This window comes from Gouania willdenowi, chromosome 5, assembly GCF_900634775.1.
Source record: "Gouania willdenowi chromosome 5, fGouWil2.1, whole genome shotgun sequence".
Classification (NCBI taxonomy): Eukaryota; Metazoa; Chordata; class Actinopteri; order Blenniiformes; family Gobiesocidae; genus Gouania; species Gouania willdenowi.
The window spans coordinates 23,845,622-23,870,654 of record NC_041048.1 but is presented as its reverse complement, the minus strand read 5'-3'; the positions used below and the strand labels follow the sequence as shown (position 1 = coordinate 23,870,654).

Genomic DNA, 25,033 nt, shown 5'->3' with positions numbered 1-25,033 from the left:
CAGTAATTAAGAATAGATTTATATAAAATAAAGAATTGTTTCAAATACAAACTACGTCTCTCAATTGCATAGTGAGCAAGCATAGAAGACAAGAAAATTATGTTTTTGCATTACCATTACATTACATTACCAAAGCGTAACGAAAAAATGATGACCATACAGTGTTGATCATGGTCTGTTGTGCTTTTCCCAGTTCACTGCTGTTAACATTGCAGGTTAGACCCTGGGCAGGCTGATGAGACATCAATCTGTAACCTGGTTCAATCATGAACACTGACTTAAACACATTTTTAAAGTGTGTGAAAAAGACGAGCTGACCAAGAGGATGCTTTCATTCATTCATTTATTCTCACTGGCTTTATCATTGTGTGTGTGTGTGTGTGTGTGTGTGTGTGTCAGTAGCAGTGATTACATCGCTGTAAGCTCCTCCTTCCCCGCTGCCTGTAATCCCTCATATCCGCTAATAGCAGACATACCCACAAGTAGCAGCAGTCTACACTAGGCCAGCCAAAAATACTTAACAGATACACATTCACACACTGCAACTCTTGGACAGGTAGAGGACACACCAAGATAAAACAGGTAAGACACCTGAGTGCTTCTCTGGTTCTGCTCAAAAATAATGTTTAATAAATAAATAAATAAATACTGTTTAATCCTGTCTGAAGTGCAGCTGCTTTAAAAGGCTGATTTCAGACAGCTGATTAAAGTGATACGATGTTCATAGTGGTTTTCAGCTAAGCATCCTGTCTGTGTGCATTCCTCTCCAGCACACACTCTGTTGAGCTCCGACTTTTCAGATGTTTTCCCAAATATGCGACTCCCTTGATTTAGTCAAAAGCTGATATAATTACTATTGTAGGTACAGTAGGTCATAGAAACTTTAGATTAAGTAGCAGAGTAGGCACTGTGTAAAAGACGAGAGGCGTGTTTTACTTGCGACATGTCAAAGAATGGAGGAAAACCTGTTCATGTGAGTCCACGCCTGAACCGAGGATGACCTAAACACGGCGTTCCTGTTACCGCACACCTGTCTGGAGTTGATAACCTCAAGCTGGAAGGCACTCAAGCATTATTCACCTTATGACTATTCACTCATCCCTGTCCCTATCCAGCAGCTGGATGTCATGGCCTCATCTGTGGATACAGAAGGAGCTCTCAGTCCCGTGGATTTCATTAAGCTGCAGCAGTACATGGAATGTAAGTCTACCGTTTACACACTCAACTAGTGTGTGCATTGTCTAACAGTACCGAGCAGGGACAGCATTCCTGTTACTTTTCCACTATTGTGTCCTATTGTAGTTTTGAATATCACTGTCATGGCGGTTTGGATGGAAACTTTAGGGTTGCTGGTCAGATGTGGACACAGGGTTTATTTGGTCAAAGGGTTTTGGGGAACAGACCAGTCTGGGATTCGGAGGTAAACACGCTTTCTGTGAATCTGCTGTTGTTTCGTGCTCTCAGGGTTATGTACAGTATTTTGCTGATAACAGTAGCCATAATATAACAGAGCCTCCTCAGGCAGAGACCAGGGTTGATGCTATGTACCACAGTATCTGGCCTGCTTAGGGAAGTCTGACCAGATCTGACCAGGAGAGAATCTTGTAATTACATATCAATCACAACAATGCCAAGGTACTGGCAAAACATACAGATCATAGAATAACATACTGTATAGTGTAGGTTAATGGGACATGTGAAATACAGCTTTCTATTAGCAATTGGATTCAAAGGAGCACATGTTCCTTTCGGTACAATTGCACAGTCAGAGATTGTGTAGGTATTTAATGTGTAATTAGGTAATTACAATGATTAAACTGATGCTAATGATCACTATTATTTTTCCCGCGAAAACTGAAATGCAGCCACACGCAGCAGTGTAGGAGGCTTTAAATTGGGTGATTAACAGACACACTCTGCTATGAGAGTGAGGCTACGGATGATTTATGTCACAGAATATTTAGGCTATACTGCAACACAGAGCAAGCACCAATACCAATACTTATACACATAAAGGGTTTAAAAAAAGTTCCTTTCAAGCTCTAAAACATATTTAAACAAGTGACAAAGTTGCTAATGTGAATGCAAATATCGAATGAATACTTTTATTAATCTTCTGTACTACATTGATCCTTTACAGGGTTACGAGGTCTGCCGTGCTCCCATCGGGTGCAGTACGGGGTGCATCCTGGACACGACGTCAGTTCGTCACAGGGCTAACCTCCGCACAGACATTCATGAGTTTTACAGACAATTTGGACACTCCATTCAAACTAGTACATACTTTTTGAACTGTGGGAGGTCCAAGGTCCAAGGTCTCCACTCCAAAAATCAAACCCGGACCTTTCGTTCTCTACATCACCATGCTGACTGTGCCAAAGATTAGCATAAACCATTGGAGTGCCGCCAATGAAACATTCCCTATTAATTACTTCAGATAATCAGTTTCAGCTCTTATGTCAGGGTGACAGTTTCCACTGTGAAGAACTCTGCACTTTGCTCTGCTGCAATAAATAGATGATAGAAATGGAAGCAGTCAATGTAAGCGTGCTGACTGAATGAAAAATATACTATCCATAGTGAAACTTACTATGAACAGAGTTGCTTTCAAAGATTGACCCGCACTACAAACAGGCTAGCGGCTATGGTACAAAAAAAAATAAAAGAAGAAGAAGCTTGAGCTTATTGGATTTAGTCAGAGGTAATGAAACAGAATGTGGGCTGAATTATTCTCCTACTCAATCAACAGCTGGAAAAGAAAAGAAATGGACCGTTAGGCACTCATTGCTTGAAGAAAATGCAGTTTGAATAATGAAGTATAGATAATCAAACCAAATAATAATAATCATATTTTTTTAAAAATCTCCACTTTCAGCATTGTTGTCTTTTCCCCCTCTCACAGTACGTGTTGTGTTTTATCCTACAGACAGCACTTTGAGGGTGAAAAATGTGGTAAAAGATTTTAAACCGGGCGGTCGCCTCGCCAAGCACACCAATGGAGAGGCAAGTCATCATAATAGCATAATAACAGCATATTAGTGTGAGTCAGTCCTACTAAAAATATAAATACCTTTGAAAAAACACAGCATATTCATATAATAAACCTCACATTTTGATTTGATTGATCATAATTGCAAATATGATTGTAAATCATCATCATATTTCCTCCACAGTATATTGATGCTGAGGGGTTCTACCTCTTTCTTAAAACCTACTTAGAGGTGAAAGAGTTCCCTGCGGATTTCTGTCAGCGTCTTTTCAAATATTTTCAATGTGCCGACCAAGATGGATCCAAAACACAGCCCCTGCCCAAAGAACGTGAAGGTGATATTTCAGTTCCTACTGACATGTTTAAGAAAAAAAAATCTTGAATTTTCTACACATTTTAGCATCCAATTGGATTGGTTCACCTATTCAACTGCAATTGCTTGTTAAATATGAATAATGTCTACCTAAATACCCGCTCAATAAAGATTCTAAGTATTTGGTCATTGTTTTCCCTTCAGGTGGAGTCGATCTTCGAGATGTGACCTGTTGCTTCTTGATACTGGAGGACGCTCATCCACGGGAGAAGCTTGAACGTTAGTTCACTCAATGTTTTAAACAAATTCTTAAGTTAATTCTAAATATGTATCATTATTGTAAGAATTTAAACAGAACACATTTCTAAGATATTTATTGACATACTTACATACACCAATTGCTATTGAATTATTATTGGTAACTATCAAAAATAACCTAAAAGATAATGCATGGTTGAAGTACTAATGCTGACCTTGTTTGTTTGCAGTAACATTCAAACTTTATGATAAAGACAGTAACGGCATCCTGGACAGTTCTGTAAGTTTCTTACAGTTACTCTATGTTGACAACACAGCTCTGTTCACACACACATTTACCATAAACTAATAACTTTGTTGACTTTTACTCAAACGTGGGTCTCATTAGTCTCATGGGCCGGATCCCAAAGTGTTACAGGTGTTTGCCTGAGCAAAGAAAACAAAAAGAATGGGTGTTTTTATTCTAAAGTTAATGTACAGGGGGACCATGTGGCATGTAGATTTTTAGAAGTACAATGTATTTCAGTATGTTTGTAATGATAGGGAAAAGATAGGAACAATCCTTTTCATCATTTCAATAAATACAAAAAAGCAAGTAGGCCCTTACCTTGACCAGGTTCATGGCTGTCATGGTTACTGGGACTGGCGATGGACCAGTTTAGAATTTTAATTTCCTTCCGTGCTTGAAAGATTTAAAGTAAATTTAAACCTTGTGAAACCTGAACTATCAAATGGTTATGGAAAAACCAATATTTCACAACTGAATAAGGCCTTATTATTGTAAAACTGAAAACAAATTAAATCAATTGAAATATTTAAACTAAGATTAAAATGATAACACTGCTTTTATTAAATACATAATACAGGGGATGTGTTCCAACTGGGAATCACACTCCTCAGCCTCCCTGGTAAGGCACGGTCAATTCAGGGGTACTGGAGAGGAGAGGACGCTCAATAGTTGAACCTTGTATCCAGGAGGAGCAATGTGGTTTTTCAACCTGGTTGAGGACCAGCTCTATACCCTGAGCAGGGTCCTTGGGTGTGTATGGGAGTTTGACCAAACAGTCCACATGCGCTATGTGGACTTGGAGAAAGCATTCAAAGGTGTTCCCCAGGGAGTCTTGTGGAGGGTTCTCCAGGTGTATTGGGTATTAGACCCCTGATACGGGCCATTTGTTTCTTGTACGACCAGTGCCAGAGGTTGGTCCTCATCGCCGGCAGTACCGCAGAATTGTTTTCAGTGAGGGCTGGACTCCACCAAGGCTGCCCTTTGTCACAAATTCTGTTCATATCCTTAATGAACAGAATTTCTAGGCACAGCCAGGGCGTTTAGAGGGTCCAGTTTGGTGACCTCAGAATTGGGTTATTGCGTTTTTCAGATGATGTGGTCCTAATGGCTCCATCAAGCCGTGACCTTCAGCTTTCACTGGATCGGTTTACAGCTGAGTGTGAAGTGGCCAGGTTTAAATTTAAGTCCATGGTCCTCAAAAGAAAAAGGGTGGACTGCCTTCTCTGAGCGGGGAATGAGATCCTGCCCCAAGTGAAGGAGATCAAGTACCTCAGGGTCTTGTTCACAAGTGAGGGAAGGAGGGAGTGGGAGGTCGACAGGCGCTGCAATGCCGCGTCTGCAGTGTGTACCAATGTGAAAGGAAAAGGTATTGGAACCCACTCCCTCAATTGCGCACTTCTCTAATTTCTGGCTATTTCTGATTTTAAAAATGCAAAATTTTGACGCGCTAGTGCCCCCAAGTACACCAAAAAAATTATTTCACTATAGAATCATGAAAATTGCTACAGAAGTACCCCATGACAAGACAAGTAAAAAACAATGAATCTTGGCGCAATTTTTATTATTTTTTTAAATTGCTCTCATTTGCACACACAAAGTCGGATTTGCGTCAAATGTGGCTCAGTTGTTAAACTCCCGGCCCTAAACCAGCTCAATGTGAAAAAACGTACATTGGTGCGTTAGCACCCCCTACAGAGTAAAGAGAATTTAATATGGGGCAAATGTTGTATTTTAACGCACTTCCACTAGCCCATTTCACTGACGGGCTCAAAATTGCTGGAGATAATCTAGAGAAGTGGGACATCAAAAAGGTATCTATAGATTTTTGCTAACTTGCATTTTGGCCAAAACTTTTGAAATTTGAAATTTTTTGAAAATGGTCCCATTTGCACTTACAAAATTTGATTTGCGTCAAATGTGAATCGGTTGTTAAACTCTCGGCCCTAAACAAGCTCAATGTAGAAATATGGAAATTGGGGTGTTAGCGCTCCCTACAGAGTGAAGAAAGTCCTCACTCCTTTGGCGTCAGTAGAACAAAACGGGTAACAGGTGATTGATAAAAGCAGGCTCCCTGGCCACGCTGTACTCCATATTTGTTTCAAAACACAGGTGAATGGTGTACAAAATATGTAGCTGGGAGTGCTCACCCGGATCACAGACAGTATGTTTTAGAACAGGTGCTCCTCATGGTCCTGTTATGGCATCAATTGAGTTTAAAACGAGATATATGGTCTGAGGCACAGTCAAAGGCGGCGTGGCAAAGGCAGCGCGGCAAAGGCGAAGACGGCAAAGGCGAGGGCCGTTTATCGCCGCTTGCGACTATATTTTAGTTATTAGGTTTGATTTTTGTTGTTGTGTTTTGGACCCTGGCTTTTCCGATTGCTTTTTTTTGTTGGTTAATAGGAAACGGCTTTTCTGATTTTTAGGAAGTGGATCGTATAATCACCCAGATGATGCATGCTGCTGGTTACCTAGGCTGGGATGCGACAGAACTCAGACCGGTATAATTCTCTTTGTTTAATGTGTAACTGTCCGAAAAGAGCAGAGAGTGATGATGATGTTGTGATTGGACAGGTGCTCGAAGACATGATGTCTGCGATTGATGTGGACAACAGTGGGACTGTCACTCTGGAGGAGTGGCTGAAAGGAGGCATGAACAATGTGCCTTTACTTGTTCTGCTTGGACTGAAGGTAAATACTGATCATTCCCAATAAACAGTCTTCACTTACACTGCTGCTGACCATGTCATGTTAAAGCTCTGAGTGAATGAACTCCATTCAGAGCCTCTGTAAAAAAACAAAGCTGCTTTCAAAATAATCATCTAAGAGCACTCTTTCCATTATCTCTCTCCCACAAAAACAAACAGATGAGGGAGAAGGACGGGCAGCACATTTGGAGGATGAAGCACTTCAATAAACCCACCTACTGCTTCGTTTGTGAGAAGATGCTGCTTGGGCTGGGCAAGCAGGGACTTACGTGCAAATGTGAGCGCTCACGGCCTCCAGCAGGGAGCAGTCACTGTATACACAACACATTGAAGACTTTACAAAGACATCTCTCTTTGTTCTACTCTTTTAGGTTGCAAGTACATCGTCCACAACCAGTGTGCCAACCGCAACTCTGAACCCTGCGCCCGAACATTTGTAGAATCTAAGAAGGATGTTGGAGTAAGAAGCACATGATCTCTTTCTTTCCTTGGTTTCTTCTGACAATTTAGTTTTACAATGTTTTACATTTTGTGTATTTTTAGATCAGCATTAAAACCACATGTGTCAAACTCAAGGCCCAGGGCCCAAATTTCAAAATTTCACAAATTTTGGCTTGCAGGAAAAAGTAAATATGACAGAGAAAACAAAATAATTCAGTTGTTGAAATCTCACTCTCTCCAAATACACACATTCAATGAAACTCTTCAATATTTGCAGGGCTCACAGTTTTCCTGTGCTTATATCATATGATGGGAGTCATTTTTAATCTCAAATTGGTGACATAGACAGGCAATGCGGCACGCCAACTGTGACATGGTTATTTGTTTACTCGCCGTTCATGTGACTGTTTACTGCAAGACCTGTGCACATGCCTCTGCATGTATCTGTGGAACCAAACAGGAGTTTGGTAAACTGTGCTTGTCTTATTACAGTCTTTTTTCAGTCTCCAAGCCGTCTTCTTATGATTCTTTTTTATTTCCGATAATGGGCCGCCTCTCCAAGCCATCGAGAACACGCACCAGCGTCATTTGACGTCACCATCAGTGTCATTTGACTTCACGCCCGCAGAACAGCAGTACAAAATGTATCACACAATCTTTTCAAGACAATAGGACGAAATGTGCGTGGGCTCATTCTCTTTGGTTTAGAATGCATCATCATTCATTAGCATAAAAAAATTGAAAATTAATGTTTATTTTTTCTCAAATCCTGAGAAAAAATAAAGATCCTTTCACTCCTTTAAAATGAAGATCCTTCAGGGGCTGATATCAGTGCTTTAGTATTGTGTGCGCCTTACATACTTCATATATTATTGATTTGTGGAAGTGAATATAGGTACAAAAACTTGCTCATTTTCCCACCTAAGTGGCCTACTTGACATCAAACTACGATAGTCTGTATTTGGCCCCTGAACTAAAATGAATGAGTTTGACACCCCTGATTTAAACCAAAATTCAAGTATAACATATCAAAAAAATTTAACTGTTTTGGTTCTTTTTTGCCCTGACCAGAAACTAAATGCCAATGAGAGTTTGTACAGATTGTTGTCTTTGAGCACTGATTAAATAATAAAATACTGAAATTAGGTCAAAGAAAACCTAAATACTGATGCATAGGCTTTTATTACTTAAGTTTAAAAAGTTGGGAAAAATGTTCCAATCATGATTTAAATGTGATTTAAGTTAATTTCAGTAATTTAAATTTTGGTGTTCACTTTGTTTATGATAATCCTTCCGACCCAGGCAAATTAACTGTCAGGCCCGTGGAATCAAGATATCTCCTTAACAGACTACTGAACAATATAATGTAAAAAACCATAAAAGCAACACCTTATGACCAGAATTGTAAGAGTAACTAATCCCCAAAACCACTTTTTCCTGCTAAAAACAAATAAAAAAACAACAAAAAAACAAATGTATTTTGGTATGAAGTAGCTGTTCATTCATTCTTGTCTAACTCTTGACATTTTAGACAAAGTTCAAATTTGTCATATTTTGTTGTAAAGTTTTAAGTTACTGCCCTCTATGGGTTGAGACCCAGCCAAAACAATGAAATATTGCAATTGGCTGAGAATGGTGGTTTGTGAAGTTTTGGTTGCTTATATCATGAACCACCACTATTGGCTCCGCCCCTCCTTTAAAAATTAGCACCTGTTAACTGTGGTGAGTCGGTTGGATGAAAAGAATTGTGAATAGAGAGCTATAGTGAGCATTGAGTAGGTAGCATAGCATAGCATAGCATAGCATAGCATAGCATAGCATAGCATAGCATAGCATAGCATAGCATAGCATAGATTGTTCTTTGAAGATTTTCTTCAGTCAGCCAAAACCTCAGGGTTAAATACTCTCTAAGAACAGATCATGGATGTCCTGGAAAAGAGACTAGAATTACACATTGATGTCTATTGCAAGAAGGTCACCGGTGGAAAACAACAACCAAAACAAAAAACACAAATATATTCAAACCACTACAGCTGACTCTGACCTTTGTTTTAATTTAGTCCATATTCTAGATTCAACATGCCTGCAATGAAAGAGTTTTAATATAAAAACAGCTGCTGACCAACAAAAACCAGGCTCATATTACACACTCTCTACAAAATAACCTAATGTGCCCTTGAGTATTTTATTAAAGCATTCTGTTAACTGAAGAAATCAAAGTTACATCATGACTTTGATCACATCACATTAGCGAAGATGCCAGAAATCAGGAGCTAATGGAACCATGAACTTTTCTCTTTACCGAAAGAACCTGAAGACCATTCATTAACTCATTCAGTGCCAGCCATTCTCAGATTTTCTACCCCCTTCAGTGCCAGCTGTTTTTGAGCATTTTGACTGATTTTAAAGACCCACAGAATATTTTGTACTATGACTATCTGAAATCTGACACCAGATTGTGAAAGATTGAAGATTGTTTCTGACTCATTTCGTTCTTTTGTAATCAGCTGTTGAATAGAAAGTTTTACACAAATCATCAGTTTCAGAGCAAAAAGCTGAGAAAACAGCTTTTTTCTTGATGGCAAAATTATTATTATTTTGTTATCTGGGTCAGAATTGAATGGATGTCTTACTGTATTTTGGCATTCCTGCTGGATACGTCACAATATCACTCTGTAGCGTCATAATTTCACTCGTTCCTGCTTCTTCCTCCGTGGCTGGGTAGCATCAGTGGCTAATCTCTCATCTAAAGGTGTACTGCTGCTATCTTCAGGGCACAGTTGGTTACTACAACACCCCGCAGCTTAGATATTGACGAGGGACCTCCGCCAGGGTGTTTTCTAGTAATCTCCGTGAAAAAATGCAAATGACGAGTTATCTTGTCAATGGCACTGAGTGAGTTAAGTTCAAGCACACTGTAGAAGGACATCAATTCATAGGATCTTCCAAGTCTACCTCTGATGACTTCAAAAATCATAATGACATTTTTAAATGGCCTGTTTAAAGCCTTCACTTAAATTGTATTAGTATGAATTATGTGCTTGAAATTGCCTGCAATGTGGACTTATTAAACAATTTAGCAAACGTTTGGCAAATCTTCTCTGCTGCAATGAGAATGAAACACTGTCAAATGTAGGAGATGCTTTTTTGCCGTTGACACTTCAAAGGGTGGCACAACCAGTTGTTCGGTTTAGAGAACAATTACTTTTACTTCACCCAAGTTTAGGTTCAAAGTGTAAAATAAACTATTGAAAATAGTCAATTTTTCCAGGGTGATTGATAACTACGATAATAAATGATTGGTGTTGAAGGTAAGAGAGCTCTCTTCTACAAGATCACACGAGGGTGTTGGATGCTTTCCCAGCATGCTCAGGGTGCAACCCAGTGTACCCTACATATCTGTCACAGGATTAACAAATAGATATTATTTAAATATAGTGGCCGGACATGAGTTTGGTTTTGTAGTGTTAAAATCTTAAGGAGTTTTGGTTCCTGGCCAGTCTCATCCCAGTTTAACCAGTTCTCTGAAAGGCATTGTGGGTTTCTCGGATATGTTTTTATATTCAACAATTCAATAAGCAGTAACTGTTGATTGTTAAGTGAATAGAATTTAGTTAGTTAGGAAAATCCCTACTATCTAAATGTTCCCTTGGGTGAAAGGACTGGGATCTAACAACAAGGTTTCAATCTGTGATCTTTATGAGGCTGTGATGGAGACCATCACAGATAGAGCTACTCACTCAATACTTGTTTGCTTTTTGGACTATATGACCATCGGACAATGTTTGACGCCGAGAAACTGTCAATTTAATGATAATTAGAGCAAGTAAACATCTGTCAAAATTCCCACAGCTGCTTTGGTTTTAGGGTGGGGCCTGTGCTTCTGTCAACAACAACTTTTTTCGTCCTGCGGCCAATCAGCGGTAGCTTAGTAGTTGTGATTTGCCACTGTCATGAACATGAATACAGCATTCTCAGACTTGTTGAAACACGAGAAAAATAATCTGTCAAAACATCCTTCATGTCAAAAAGCCAAGCCAGTACCCTCTGTGGCTTTAAGTAGTTTTGTCATGTTGAAAATAAATACATTAAACTGCATTCTGGTTGTGTGATGATGCTTTTCTCTGGGATCTCCTTGGTGTTTCAGGTAGCAGCCCATGACTGGATCAGAGCTGAGTGCAAGTCCAAAAAGTGTCAGGTCTGTCACAAGAAGATCAAAAGTCTAACTGGGAAGCGCTGTGTGTGGTGTCAGGAAATGGTGAGGACCTATGTAATTTTCTACATAGCTGAATAATTAGATTCTGTCGCTACACGCTCACTCATTCTTCTCTCTTTCCCAAGCGTCATAATGACTGCATTTCAGCTGGTGGATCCACATGTGACTGTGGGCAGCTCAAAGATCATATCCTGCCTCCATGGGCCATCTATGCTAGCTCAAAGGTAAAAAATGACCATCAAAAGGTGGTCAAAAGGTCAAATCAGGCCTCAAACTGCAACATTCACCCAAATCTTATTGATTGTTTTTTTGGGATCCCACATTTGGAAGTGCATGGCTGTGTGTTACAGGCAACACCTGTCTATCACGCAAAGGAGAATTATGTTTGTAATTAAATAAACACGACAACACAATGGACAAACTACATTTAGTAGGTGTTAATATTGGCCCCAATTCAGCCTATTATTGATTTTGGTCATTTGATAACTGTTCGCTTTGCAGTTCAGCCTACAATTGGGCAGGTAGGTAGAAAAAGGTCTCACATTTATTGCTGTTAAGCTTTGCTTTAGATATAATGATAGCATTGCAATCACTGTTAATGTATTCATCTGTTTGTTGTTTCAGAAGGAGGAAGACACAAACCTATTGAACGTTACCCTTGATGGCCATATCTTGCAGGTCTGCTCACATCAGAATTTCACAGATTTGTTTCCTAATGTTTTCTCTAAATATTACTTTGTTTTTCAGATTGTTCCGGTCCAGAACATACACCCTCTGCTGGTGTTTGTCAACCCAAAAAGTGGAGGAAAACAAGGCGAAAGGTTAGCAGCACAGTCAGCTGTCATGCATGTATCCAGTAGGATTTGTCCATGATTTTCAGGTACACAGTTACAAAATAATTATGTAACTACTATTTTACACAATCACAGAAAGGATATAATAATATATTATGTTTCTATTAGAATAGAAAACAGAATAGAACAAAAATGTATTCACTATTTGCTGAAAAATATTTTTAGAGTTATCGAAAGCAACCAACATGTTTAACCACACAACCCAATCAAACCTTATTCATCAAGTATAAAGAGTATGTAATAGCATAGCATAGCATCCAAACATAGTTTTTCTCTTACACAGAATTACATTAAAACCCTCTGAATAATAATATTCCTAATATCATCATTCTGTTAATCTGCCCAATTTTTCAATTGGATTCCAATTATTGAAGTTTTGATTGGATTGCAAACCATTTTTCAATTTTTTAACAATTATCAATTAGATTTTCGATTGTTGCTAAATATTGATCTTCCATTTCATTAGTGAGAATCTGAATTATTTGACTTCTGTTTTGAGAAACACCTTACATCACCTTTAATACTGTATAGTGTAAATGAAATAACCAAATTCGGAGAACTCGCCTGCCTTGTATTACAATTTGAAAAATATAAATAACCCAATTTTTCAAATTTTAGGAAATCAATTATCGTCAAAGATAAAATTGCAATATTCTATTTTCTGGTATAAGCTGGTAGCTTTGATACATGGTCAATGTGGTTGTCTATTTGTCTTCAGTGACAAAAGAACAAAAGAGTACATACAGTACATACACAAGCTTTTTAAAACACAACATTCTCATTTACAACACTATCAGTGAGGCACTCATAACCACCCAATAAACCTAAATGACAAAATCTGAATATTAATGAAGCAACTTAACTCGCTCAAACCAAACTCTCCAAACTTCTCAGATGCATTTCTATATGGAAAAAAATCTATGCTTTTTAGTTTTACATACCCGTACATATGAATCAATCGCACTGTACAAAAACATTGTTAAGATGAAAATCCTGCTAGCTTGTCATTCACATCTCTTGAGGGTTGTTTAACCATGAAAATCAGTTACAAATAGTATTCTATAATACAAAGCTACAGCTATTCTGAAAGACCACGCCACTCTGTGAAAAGTGATCAATTTCACATTAATCCTTTTTGTTTTATGCTTGTGTTCAGAGTGCTGAGGAAGTTTCAATTCCTCCTGAACCCACGTCAAGTGTACAACCTGTCCAATGGAGGCCCTACTCCTGGGTACAGAGCACACTGCCCAAAACACCATAGTCTTTCTTTAAAGGCATGCATCTGCAGTTCTTACTAAAGTTTATTTTGTCTTTCAGGTTGCACTTCTTTCGTAATCTGCGTGACTACAGGATTCTGGCATGTGGAGGAGACGGCACAGTCGGGTGGATCCTGGATGCTATAGGTACTCCATTTTTCCTTCAAACTTGAGAAATGTGATTGAGAAAGGAGATAAATAACTCATTTAACATGTTAAACTGTGGATTGCAGATAAAGCTGAGCTTAATGTGCGTCCTCCGATAGCCATCCTGCCTCTGGGCACTGGCAATGACCTTGCTCGCTGTATGCGCTGGGGAGGAGGTAAAAACTACAGCAGTGAAAACAAATAAGGTTTATCCATGGTGACACACATTCACTATTTCTATTGTGATCATGTGAACAGGATATGAGGGCACAGACCTGAGAGAAATTCTAAAGGAAGTAGTAGCAAGCGAGGTGATTACAATGGACCGCTGGAGCGTTCAGGTGATACTTGAAGAGTCCCAGGATGCAGGCGACTCTGTGCCCTACGAGATCATCAACAACTACTTCTCCATTGGAGTGGTTAGTCACACAGAGGGAAAACCACACTTTTCTTACACTGCTTTGCAGACTGGTGTCATGATTCTATTGATGTGCACAGATAGAATAACAAAGTGCTCAATGAATAAATCAATGTGATTGTAGGATGCTTCTATTGCTCATCGTTTCCACTCCATGAGAGAGAAATACCCTGAGAGGTTCAACAGCAGGTGAGGATACGGAGAGCTACGCCAATGCACACAGCTAGCTATCTATTACAACACCTATAATACTTTTAGCTTTTTAAAAGGCACCTGTAGTGAATTTCAGTTGCAAACTCGATCAAACGTGTTGAGTCACAAGATTTGCCACAACACCCACTTTGGTGGTGGTGGTGGTAATTCCTGTGACCCTACACAATGGTGGTTCTGGTGGCTGAAGTCCACGTTTACTCGTAAACTTCTGCCACCTTGTGTTAGCCACCATCAGCCACTGAAGTTTGATGGTGACTCCATGGAAGCGGGTGTAGTCACCAGGTAGCCGGGTCATGAATCGTATCACAACTCCTTTAAATAAGGCCTGGCTGCTCTAAAATAGCAACAAAAAAAACTCTACTACATATGATCTTTTGATAGAGCTTGCAATTGACATTCACTCAGGTACCCTTTAAAAGGGTTTCTCAAACTGTTGGGATCATTTAACTAGATAAGACATTTTTCAATTCAAGGTTATATTCAATTAAGTTAATTAGAATATAAGTTACTTTTTTTTTAGAAAGGAATTCCAACAATTCTGGAGCAATTGCATTGAACATGCGCCTTTTTAAATCACAGTTTTGGGATTTGCATCACTCCATTAATGTAATAGATTTGATTAGCATGGGGTGTCATACAATGTCCACACAGTTGGTAAATCATACTTTTTATTGGTTTTAGTTACACAGATATGTTTCATCATTTCTCTTGGACCTCAGATCCTTGATCCCAGTTTGAGAAATGGAAAGCTGTAACTGTGTGTATCTTTATGAGTGTTAGTGCTGGTGCCTCCGTTCCTCTCTCAGCTGAGTATCCGATTCACATCAGTAATCAGGTGAAGAGGGGGAAGAGCAAATAATGCTCAGATAGAGAGAGGGAGAACGCACATACTGAGCAGCAGTTGACAGGCAATTCGTTTTCTGAATTGAAGGTAAATCAAATGTTTTTTGTGTGTTTAAAATTTCAAGAATGAAGAACAAACTTTGGTACTTTGAGTTTGCCACTTCCGAGACCATCTCTTCCACCTGCAAGGGGCTGAATGACAGTCTCAGCATTGAGGTTTGAAGTCCTTTGACTCAGTAGTGCAGCCACACGTCATGGTTTGTTTTTAAGCATTAACTCTTTCTTTGTGACAACAGTGCAGTGGAAAATATCTAGAACTTAGCAACACTTTAGAGGGCATTGCTGTCATCAACATTCCCAGTATGTATGGCGGATCCAACCTGTGGGGAGAAACCAAGAAGCCCACTGGTGTTCCACAGGTGAAGCCCAGTGAAGTTATCACAGACCCTGAACTTCTTAAAACGATTGCACAAGGTGAGGCATGGTTAGGTTGGGTTTCCCCGACCACTCAACACTACCTGTGCTAGAAACATTGGTTTTCTTATACATATTTATGAACTTGACAAATGGCCATCATGTCTTTGAAATTCTGTCAGATATGACCGACAAGCGTCTGGAGGTGGTGGGACTGGAAGGAGCCATTGAAATGGGACAAATTTATACTGGAATGAAAAGCGCAGGGCACCGCTTGGCTCAGGCCTCCAGAATTACTATCAAGTAATGAACCTATCAGTGATGTGTGATCATTGTCATGTAGTGACCACATTATTTAATTAAAACTCAAGAAGTGGACTCTTTTTTTTTTTTTTAATTGCAAAAATATCTTTGTGTCGTCAATACTTGTGCACAGGACAATCAAAACTTTACCAATGCAGATTGATGGGGAGCCATGGATACAGCCTCCATGTACAGTAAGTGTTACAATATAGCAAACACACACTGAGAAGAGGTTCTGTCCTTTTGTACCCATTTGAAAAATACACGAAACAAAGTATTTGAAAATCACAGAAGGGGCCAATACTTTGAAGCTGGATAAATATATCCTGGGTATCTCTCTGTTAGCGGGCTTCACTTAACCAAACTTTTGCCATCTCAGAGCAGCTGTACTACGTAGTAGGTTATCAACACGTTAACATAAGCCAGGCGTTTTCAGCCTGGATGCCTGCGCACTCACATAAAAGGGGTGGACTTGGCAGCATCTGACCAATCGCAAACATGGAGAAACCATGGAGAGAAACTTGCTTACTTGAATGATTCATGTGTGTGTGGTACTTGAGCACCAGACTGCAGTGGTTTATATTTCCAACATATGACTCCATCAGCTGACAAATGTTGTTCAGTCCATCAGATGAAAATCTATACATTTCCTATAGGATGTCATCAGGTTAGTATTGCATCCATCCATAAAAAATATCTCCCTCTCTTAAGCACAGCTGTCAGTTCTGTTCACCAAGCAGGATCTTCTAAGAATGGGCATTTCATTTTCCAAGTGAACTGATTGGTCAGGAGGTTGTGCTTTTATACTCAATGATCTGTTGTCCAGAATTTTGCCTCATCCCGAACAGGTTAGCGGTTCAGCTTTAGTTACCATGGTGATTTACCCCGGTAAGAAGTTACCCAGCGTCGTAGTACAGAACACACAAAATAAATCCCGGAAGTTAGTGCGATGAGAGGAAATCCAGCTTCTTAGTACAGGCCCAAGATGACTACAAATAAATAACTGAAAAATATACAAACGACAACAAAGAAATACTCAAAAATGATTAAAAAAAACCCTCTACAAAATTACTCATAACACACAAAACAACAAATATACAGAATGACAACGAAATATACAAAAATCAACAGGAAAATACACAAACAGCAAAACTAAACAAAACAACAAAAATGCAGAAAACATATACAAAATAACAAAAGATGACACAAAAACAAACAAAACACTCCTGTATTAATGCTGTTTGGTCATTATTCTAAATGCTGATGTGAAAGTTAATGTGACCCTCTAATCAGACAATTCATTTTTTTGACCCTCACTGTGATAATAAATGCCCAGCTTTGCAATACAGCATCTGAGTTCTCAAATGCTCAAATAAAAGATGATAAAGCTCCCATGAACTTGAACTTAATAATAAACATGCAATCATGATTTGGAGTGGATCAGCCATTTAAGAAACTACCTCAGAGTTAGGAACTTGTTCTGTTGCAGTCTCAGAGTATTTCACAGACTTGTTGTGCATTGAAATCTGGTGTTTTTGTGTCTATTTTCAGATCTACATCACTCACAAGAATCAAGCCAACATGTTGATGGCAGCACCAGCCAAACCATCAGGCTTCTTCACTATCTAGTGGAAACATGGTTCTTTGAAGCCTTCAAATGTGCTAGAGTTTTTTGACGCCATCCACGTTGTTAGAGAAATGGTGCATGGGTTTTTATTTATTGGAACAGTAGACCTATTCTTCCTGTTTTTTATTTCTGGTGTGGTTTATACATTTGCTTCCGCTTACATTCGTCAGGATGATTGTACTACTTTGTGCCAATTCAAATGTATTCTGTGTGTGAAATGGATGCGTACCACGTGGATGTGTATCATATGAAGAGGACGTATGTGCTCACTCTGTCTAAAGTTTTATCAGAACATCCTAGGGAAGCAACTTATAACATGATCACCAACCATCCTACCTGAGTAAACACATCCCTACTGACAGGTGAAAGTATCTGCTACATGTTTCTCAAACACCGATAAAAACACTCATTATATAAAGTTTTCACAGTTTCTTTAACTTTACTGAGTTTAGTAAAAGTCCAGTATCCTTGCTGAGAGTTTTTCATCTAAATGTGCTGTAATATTGTTCCTACTTAAGATCTGTTTAAACACGGTTGTCTTTGATTCAGTGCTGTGACATTGTGCTGAAATATATACAAACAAGTCTTCACCGATCATTTTATTTTTACATTTCATGTTGTGTATGTAAAAAAATGTAGATTGCAAGATTTATTTTTGTATTTCAATTTTCAAGGAATTTCAAGGAAAATCATGATACAAATGATAATTAACTGTATTACAAAACAGGCAATGAACAAAAATACAGCATCTTCCTTTACCCCAACTCATACGGCCAGATTCGGAATCGGAAAATTTAAGGCCAAGTAAGTTTGTTGCATTTTTGCATTTTTTTTTTCCTGGGATATTTGACAATCAGTAGTCCAATATTGTGGTAGGTCGGAAAAAGATATAACAGGAAGTACAATATACAAACCAGAGAGTTTGCTGTGGAAGCATACCACAGAGGAAATCACACAAGCAGTGAATTATTCTAATTTTGAATAAAATTTTTGCACTTCAAAAGGGATTAATGCTATGTAAGCATGCACCATCTACAAATCAACTTTATTTGCAAGTGTGAATTTTATTCAGTGGTGGTTAACTGTGTCGAGAACCTCAGGACACTAAAACTGAGTAAATTTAGCTGGATCCAGAAACGTGATACATATTTAAACTTTGAAACATGTATTACCTTACATTTTGCTAATGATCAATAATAGGTCTTGCCTGTGACTTTTAATCCATGTTAAGTATTAAGCTATATCTGCTAATTACCCACAAAAACTTGATTCCTTGTGGCCAGTCCTGTTGTTCTTCCTACACTGTATTCACACTAACTGGATCACCCCACATATCCCATGTGTTACTGTGGGCTGTTTTGAATCATCGTTGTGGAGAGTGTTATGAAATGAGAAGATCAGGGGATAACTATATTGATGTTAAGGAACAGATGTCTGAAGCTGAGGAAATGACAACCATGGTGCAAATTTTTTCATTGGTGACGGCAGGGCCTCTAAAAGGCAGCATTGGGAATACAGATTTTTATTATTATTGTTATTTTAAATGTGTGAATAAATAAACTGAATGAGGATTTGCTGCGCATATATATTTTTTCTTCTTTTGTTTGTTACTTTGCTCCTAATATATATATATATTTTTTTTTCTAAAAGCAGGCTTAGTTAAAAAATATCTCATGATCTTCTATGAATGACTAATATTAACTTTCTCTTGACTGACTCACACACTTAAAAGTGTCTTTTAGCTGATTGTTTTTTTGTTTGTTGTTGTTTTGTTTTTTTGCTTTAATGTGTTAACAGAAAATTAAAACTGCTGCTTTAGAAAAAAAAATCTGCAACAAACATTGTATCTTGTAATCTCTGGGCAGTCCCTCGCTAACAAAGATGTTTGTTGGGTCTCTTCTAGGATCTGTTCACCATTTAAGCAAACCAGAACAAAGAGATTCCTAAAAGTTTCAAGCTTAATGCTTTAAAAAAAAAAAAAAATACAAAAAATGCAGCAGAGACTATTTGTCACATAATAAAATTTTTGTGAATTGTTTTATTTTTAAAGATACATGTGTAAGCCCAAAATGTGAGCCTCACTCCCCCCGGTATGATGAATGAAGGTGTCTTACTGTTCCCAGTCAGAGGAAGGTCTTTACCCTGCCCCAGGTGAACCTGCAGGTGTTTACTGTAGCTGATGGTGACACGCCTCAGTGCTGGGAAACAAGCAGGATTTACATGTTTCCAGTCAAAAAGCATCGGCACCTCCAAACCGAGTTATTTTTAACCCCTTTTTTTGTCTTGTTATAGCCCCACGTGAGCCCCGCTGCCGTCGTCAGTCTATAATTAGAGAGCGCGCCTCTCCGCCTCTTACGTCAATGGAATCCCGTGCTTGCGTCACTCGTTAAACCGTCTATGTCGTTCGCTCCGCTGATTGGCCAGAGATCCGGAAAATCTCAACGCCCTGAACTCCAAATATGGGCATGGACCCGCCTTTTTGTCGACGCAGCCAAAATAAAACAACAGCGCATGGAGCTTTGAGAGTTGATGTGGATCAGGGTCTGAGTGTGTTTCAATGAGTGTGTGTGTATTTGTGTGTGTGTGAGTGTGTGTGTGTGCTGACTGCAGCCTGCAGAGGTGACGTTCACGTTCATTGATTTTGAAAAGCGTCTAAAGTTGGATATTTACATGAACCAGGTGAGTGAAAAAAGGACTGTGCACTTTATTTCTGTGTTCACACACGCACTAACTACTTTATAACGTCATCATTCTTAAGACAACAACAGATATTTATTACATTCCTCACATTTGAACTAATTTAAATGTTTTTGTTCAAATTTGTTTCTCATGATTTGTCCCATTGTGTACACAATACCCGTGTGCTGCTATTATTCCTACCAGCATAAAGGCTTTGATGGGTTTAATGGAAACCTTAGTTTCCCTCTTTACCAAAAGTGGAAAAGATAAGACTGTAAACTACAGAATGTGTGTAGTACACAGTAGAACCATTGTACAACACTGTAAAATCTGAAACCCTTATTCTTGTTATATCCTCAATAGTATTTGGTGGTCTTTGTTGCTTCAAGCTGACTCTTACACATGAGGTGTATTTAACAAGTTTTCAAACGTACCATGTATCCCTTAATCTGATTGCCCATAATGTCACAGATCAGCAGAGTTCATTTATAGAGCATTGGAAAGGTCTCGTCATAAATCAAACATGATACACATTTTGTGTCTGTGTAAATGAGGATTAGTCCCTAGTTTTGCAGTATCTGCTTCCCTTTTGTACCAAAACAACTGTCAAACTTTAGCAGTTGGCACACTTGCAGATACACGTCCATTCACAAAGTCTGGAACACATGCACAAACTCAAACAGGCTTTGCCACCTTTCTCGTTGGAACTGGCATTCTGCCACTCTGAAATACAATCTGCAACACTCCCTGCTGGAACCTCTGTAGAAGAGGGTTGCCCTCCAACTTCAGTATTAAAATCCAGTAAGATGATACCTGACAATACTGCCCTGCTCTATTGGACTGCCCTGTGAAATTTATAGAAAGGATGAGGCAAGGCAAATGGAACAGAAACATGAATGCAACAGATAAAAGTGACCACGATATGCAAAGTTAGCAGATACGCAGACTGACAACAACAGGGCAAATTCACTTGCTGTCTGACTAAATATAGGTTTGTATTGAACGTAGATTGATTTGGAAATAAACTGCATATACAGTGTTTAAATAAAATACTGTGCTGTAAATGTTTTATTTTGATTACAAATGATGAATAATTAAATGTCTGTTTGTTTTCTGTTTTAGCAATGTCCTGCGTACACGCCCAGTATCCATCCTTGCCTCACGACAATTGCTTCAGCTCTGAGTTCTTGAATTCTGACCTAAGTGCCAGAGTGATGATGGACATCAGCGGCCAAAAGGACCAGCTGTCTACGTCTTCACTACCCAGCATCAATACCTTAGTGGGGAATGGTTACTTAGGGGAGTTCGATGCATATTCCTGCAAGATTACCACCTCTCCTCCCACTTCTACTGTTTCCTTCTGCCACCCTGGAGCAGCTGAAAGCTCTGGAGCTCAGATTCAGAACCAGGCCTTCAAGTTGGATGATCTCCAGGTGTATGGCTGCTACCCAGGGTCTTTTTCACTCAGCTGCTTTGATGAAACACTGTCCTCATGTGGTTCGGACTACTATAGCAGCTCTTGTTTTACCACTGGTTCCTCTCCAACATCAGGCTTTCAGACTGAATTCACACCCATCTGGGATTCCCCTTTTAACCCTTACTCCTCCGCGCTCCCGTCCTCTGTGGCTGATAAGGCCACCATGGCTCAGCAGCTCTCCTTTTTCACCTTCAGCCCAACACATGAGCCACACTCGCCCATTGGCCAGCATCAGGAGGCCCAGCCAGATCAGGACGAGACTTTCTTCTTGTCTCCACAGCAACATGTGTCCCCAATTCATTGCCCTCTCATGTCTTTGGAGCGTGGACCTCTGGAAAGCCCAAGGATTATAGAGAATCCCATGACTTCAAACCCAGGATCCAGTGAGGGTCGCTGTGCTGTTTGTGGCGACAATGCATCTTGTCAGCACTATGGAGTCAGAACCTGTGAGGGATGCAAAGGGTTTTTTAAGGTAAAAAGCTAAGATAAAAGCTCAAAATAATGGCTTTCATACATCAACTAAACCCTGAGGTTTTGAGTGGCGTGTGTCTAGGCTGGAAATTAAAAAAACGTCTTGATTATGGGCGGAGCTCCTGGAGCAATTAAGACACACCCAGTCTATAAAATAAAATCTCCAAAGAACAATCTGCGCAATGCAAACTATTCACAATTCCCTCAATCACACCTACTCACCACAGATGTTCGAGTCAACAGGTGCTAGTTTTTATAGGAAGGGCGGGGCCAATAATAGTGGTTCGTGACATAAGAAGACACCAAAACGTCACAAACTACCATTTTCTGCGATAGAAAAATTTGATTGTAATATTCAGGTTTAAACTCTCAGAGAACAGCCAGTCTTACATTTTTACAAAAAATACACCAAATTTAAATACTTTGACTAAAATGTCAAGAGTTGGACTAAGATCAACCAACAACACTACTTCTTATCCAAGTACACTTGTTTTGAGCAGAAAACAAATGTACTGGGGTTTAGTTACGCTTTAACTAACCTGAAATGAAATCAAGGTTCATTCATATTAATGAAAAACTCAACATAATGAATCTCTGAATCACTATAATGCCGTGATTGGAATAATCAGAAAAAACTTCTTCACACTTTGGCCGCCTATCATCAACTTCACCAGCTACAACAGAACTTAGATTAACAAATTGTGTGCAGATCACTTGTTTTTATGCAGTATTTCCTTATTCACATATTTAAAGCTGATAATTAATAAATGTATTTTGTTATTCAACAGCGAACTGTTCAGAAAAATGCAAAGTACGTATGCCTTGCCAATAAGGACTGCCCAGTGGACAAGAGGAGGAGAAACCGCTGTCAGTTCTGTCGTTTCCAGAAATGTCTTGCCGTAGGAATGGTGAAAGAAGGTAAGGCCATTTCAGCTTCTCCCAAAGCTTGACTAATATTTAACAAGGAGAAAGCGAGACTTAGTCATGATACGCCTGTGAAACCAAAGCTGGGTCGTAAAGGCATATGTGACCCAGGGATAGGAGGGCCAGCTGCAGAAATATAGAAACTGAGATCGGAGGAGCAGTTGTCTTTTTTTAGTGTGACATGTACATGCTAGCATGGGAGAGTTACACGTTTGTACTGATCCTTTTCTGCCCTCCAGTCGTTCGCACTGACAGCCTCAAAGGTCGCAGAGGTCGCCTGCCCTCCAAACCAAAGACTGCAGTGGAGGCTTCACCCACCAGCCCCTCTGTCAACATGATATCCTCCCTCGTCAGGGCACATTTAGACTCAAATCCCACTATCGCAAAGCTTGACTATTCCAAGGTATTTTTGAAAGCGTTCTACCTTCAGAAATTTTAGTTTCCTTTCCATATTTTTAGTGAGATAAAACTTGATGTATGTTCTGTTTTGAACTGTTCTTCTCCTCAGTATCAAGAGACAGTGGAGAACTCAAAGGAGAAGGAGGATGCTGGAGACATCCAGCAGTTTTATGACCTCCTGACCGGCGCACTTGATGTCATAAGAAACTGGGCTCAAAGTATACCAGGATTCACAGACTTCTGCTCAGAGGACCAGGATCTGCTCCTTGAATCTGCCTTTGTGGAGCTTTTCATCCTTCGTCTAGCATACAGGTTGGCGCTTTTCCAAGATATGTGTATTGTATTATGTAGATGTTTTTTATTCATTTAACTGTTTGAATATGCTGCAGGTCAAATCCAGAAAAAAACAAACTAGTTTTCTGTAACGGCGTGGTGCTTCATCGGCTGCAGTGCACCCGCAGTTTTGGTGGCTGGATTGACTCCATCATGGATTTCTCTCAGAGTCTCCATCGCATGAATTTAGACCTCTCTTTGTTTTCCTGCCTCTCTGCACTCGTTATCATCACAGGTGAGATCCTCTTTATTTACCAGTGAGTGTTGTTATACTGTGTCCAGGATTTACTCATGATGTCCTCATCTGCTTTAGATCGCCACGGCCTAAAAGAACCCAAACGAGTAGAGGATTTTCAAAGTCATCTCATCACCTGTTTAAGGGATCACGTTAACAAAAATGGATCGGAATCAAGTCGGACGCAGTCCAACTATCTTTCTCGTCTTCTGAGCAAACTTCCAGAACTAAGAACTCTGTGCACTCAGGGCCTGCAGCGCATCTTCTACCTAAAATTGGAAGATCTAGTTCCCCCTCCACCTATAGTGGAGAAAATCTTCATGGACATATTGCCATTCTGAAAAAAGCCCAAAGGAACATTTTGTTAGTGAAAATAACGGACCCAGAAAGGGTAAAAAGCACTTATTCCAATAAGGTTTTATCATTGAACTTCAGGAAGCATACATGCCCGTGTGCCGACAAGTGGAAGAGACTTTTATTCTTTTTTAAACTGGAAACAATTTCAGTTTTGAAAACTATGAAGCTGGAATTTACACTAATGTGTTCAGAGTCCAGATATTTTCTATTTGCTTGCCTTTTGTCAAAGGACTTTAGTTGCTGTGGAACATTTGTAAATGTCATCTTGCTTTGTCATCTTGAAGACAAGTTTTTTTTTTACAGAGTTGTAATGCTGTGCTAAATGTTTGGAAATATACTGCCTTCTTAACACATTAATTAAAAAAAAAATATCAATGACCCTCTTTCTAAAGCTGTGAGGATCGGCTTACATCGATACATTGCCTAAACTGGTCCAAAAGTAGGTTTACATCAAATATTTAATTTTGTAGCATTTCCTATTTCAGATTCTTATTCTAGTTTGCAGCATCACTTTGTCAGTAGCACCAAATAGGTGAATTAGCCAAACAGAAGGAAGGTCACGTTAATGTTTAGAATGGTAACATAATTAGTAAAGATGAACAGACACTGAAACAAGGCAAGCTGAGATGATTCCAGACAGGATCCCAAAATACGACACTAAAAATCTCACGCAACTTTACTCACTCAGACATTTTGGCTTCAATAAGAAAACACTTTGCTTAGTTCAAGAAAGCTATGTTGCCTTAAGGATTGGCACTTTCTGAGGACCTTTACATTAGATTAAAATATCAGCTTTAATATGAAAATAAATCAAATAAAACCTTTTGAAATAAGCTGAAAAATCACTACTGAATGCTTTGTGCGCTGAA

At 39.2% G+C, this 25,033-nt stretch overlaps 2 protein-coding genes across 4 annotated transcripts; both read left to right on the top strand.

Moving 5' to 3' along the window:
* The first annotated feature begins 424 nt into the window (after positions 1-424).
* On the top strand, positions 425-18,863 carry dgkab (diacylglycerol kinase, alpha b). Of its 3 annotated transcripts, none has more exons than XM_028445811.1 (24): positions 425-582; positions 1,116-1,200; positions 2,927-3,003; positions 3,174-3,318; positions 3,507-3,581; positions 3,791-3,840; positions 6,276-6,350; positions 6,424-6,540; positions 6,717-6,834; positions 6,929-7,017; positions 11,146-11,256; positions 11,340-11,438; positions 11,839-11,892; positions 11,962-12,035; positions 13,225-13,299; positions 13,386-13,471; positions 13,558-13,647; positions 13,730-13,890; positions 14,014-14,078; positions 15,071-15,161; positions 15,242-15,419; positions 15,542-15,662; positions 15,796-15,856; positions 17,214-18,863. In XM_028445811.1, exons 2-24 carry the CDS (start codon positions 1,128-1,130, stop codon positions 17,289-17,291), a joined length of 2,163 nt encoding a protein of 720 aa, XP_028301612.1. In that variant the 5' UTR covers positions 425-582; positions 1,116-1,127; the 3' UTR covers positions 17,292-18,863. The 3 variants fall into 3 exon arrangements, with proteins under 3 accessions (XP_028301612.1, XP_028301609.1, XP_028301610.1); XM_028445808.1 differs by having other exon boundaries at positions 3,174-3,324; XM_028445809.1 differs by having other exon boundaries at positions 438-582; positions 1,119-1,200; positions 3,174-3,324.
* A 942-nt stretch (positions 18,864-19,805) lies between these two features.
* Positions 19,806-24,997, top strand: LOC114462800 (probable nuclear hormone receptor HR38). Its single transcript, XM_028445812.1, has 7 exons — positions 19,806-19,968; positions 21,091-21,917; positions 22,705-22,834; positions 23,080-23,243; positions 23,349-23,551; positions 23,629-23,807; positions 23,886-24,997. Exons 2-7 carry the CDS (start codon positions 21,093-21,095, stop codon positions 24,146-24,148), a joined length of 1,764 nt encoding a protein of 587 aa, XP_028301613.1. The 5' UTR covers positions 19,806-19,968; positions 21,091-21,092; the 3' UTR covers positions 24,149-24,997.
* The last annotated feature ends 36 nt before the right edge of the window (positions 24,998-25,033 follow it).

Excerpts from the sequence above, each read along its gene's own strand:
- dgkab (XM_028445808.1), top strand. The coding sequence starts at position 1,128 with ATGGCCTCATCTGTGGATACAGAAGGAGCTCTCAGTCCCGTGGATTTC. Across the intron at positions 11,893-11,961 it reads TTGATGGCCATATCTTGCAG|ATTGTTCCGGTCCAGAACAT; the intron begins GTCTGCTCACAT and ends TTTGTTTTTCAG. Across the intron at positions 13,472-13,557 it reads GTGGATCCTGGATGCTATAG|ATAAAGCTGAGCTTAATGTG; the intron begins GTACTCCATTTT and ends TGTGGATTGCAG.
- LOC114462800 (XM_028445812.1), top strand. The coding sequence starts at position 21,093 with ATGTCCTGCGTACACGCCCAGTATCCATCCTTGCCTCACGACAATTGC. Across the intron at positions 23,552-23,628 it reads ATCCTTCGTCTAGCATACAG|GTCAAATCCAGAAAAAAACA; the intron begins GTTGGCGCTTTT and ends AATATGCTGCAG. Across the intron at positions 23,808-23,885 it reads TGCACTCGTTATCATCACAG|ATCGCCACGGCCTAAAAGAA; the intron begins GTGAGATCCTCT and ends CATCTGCTTTAG.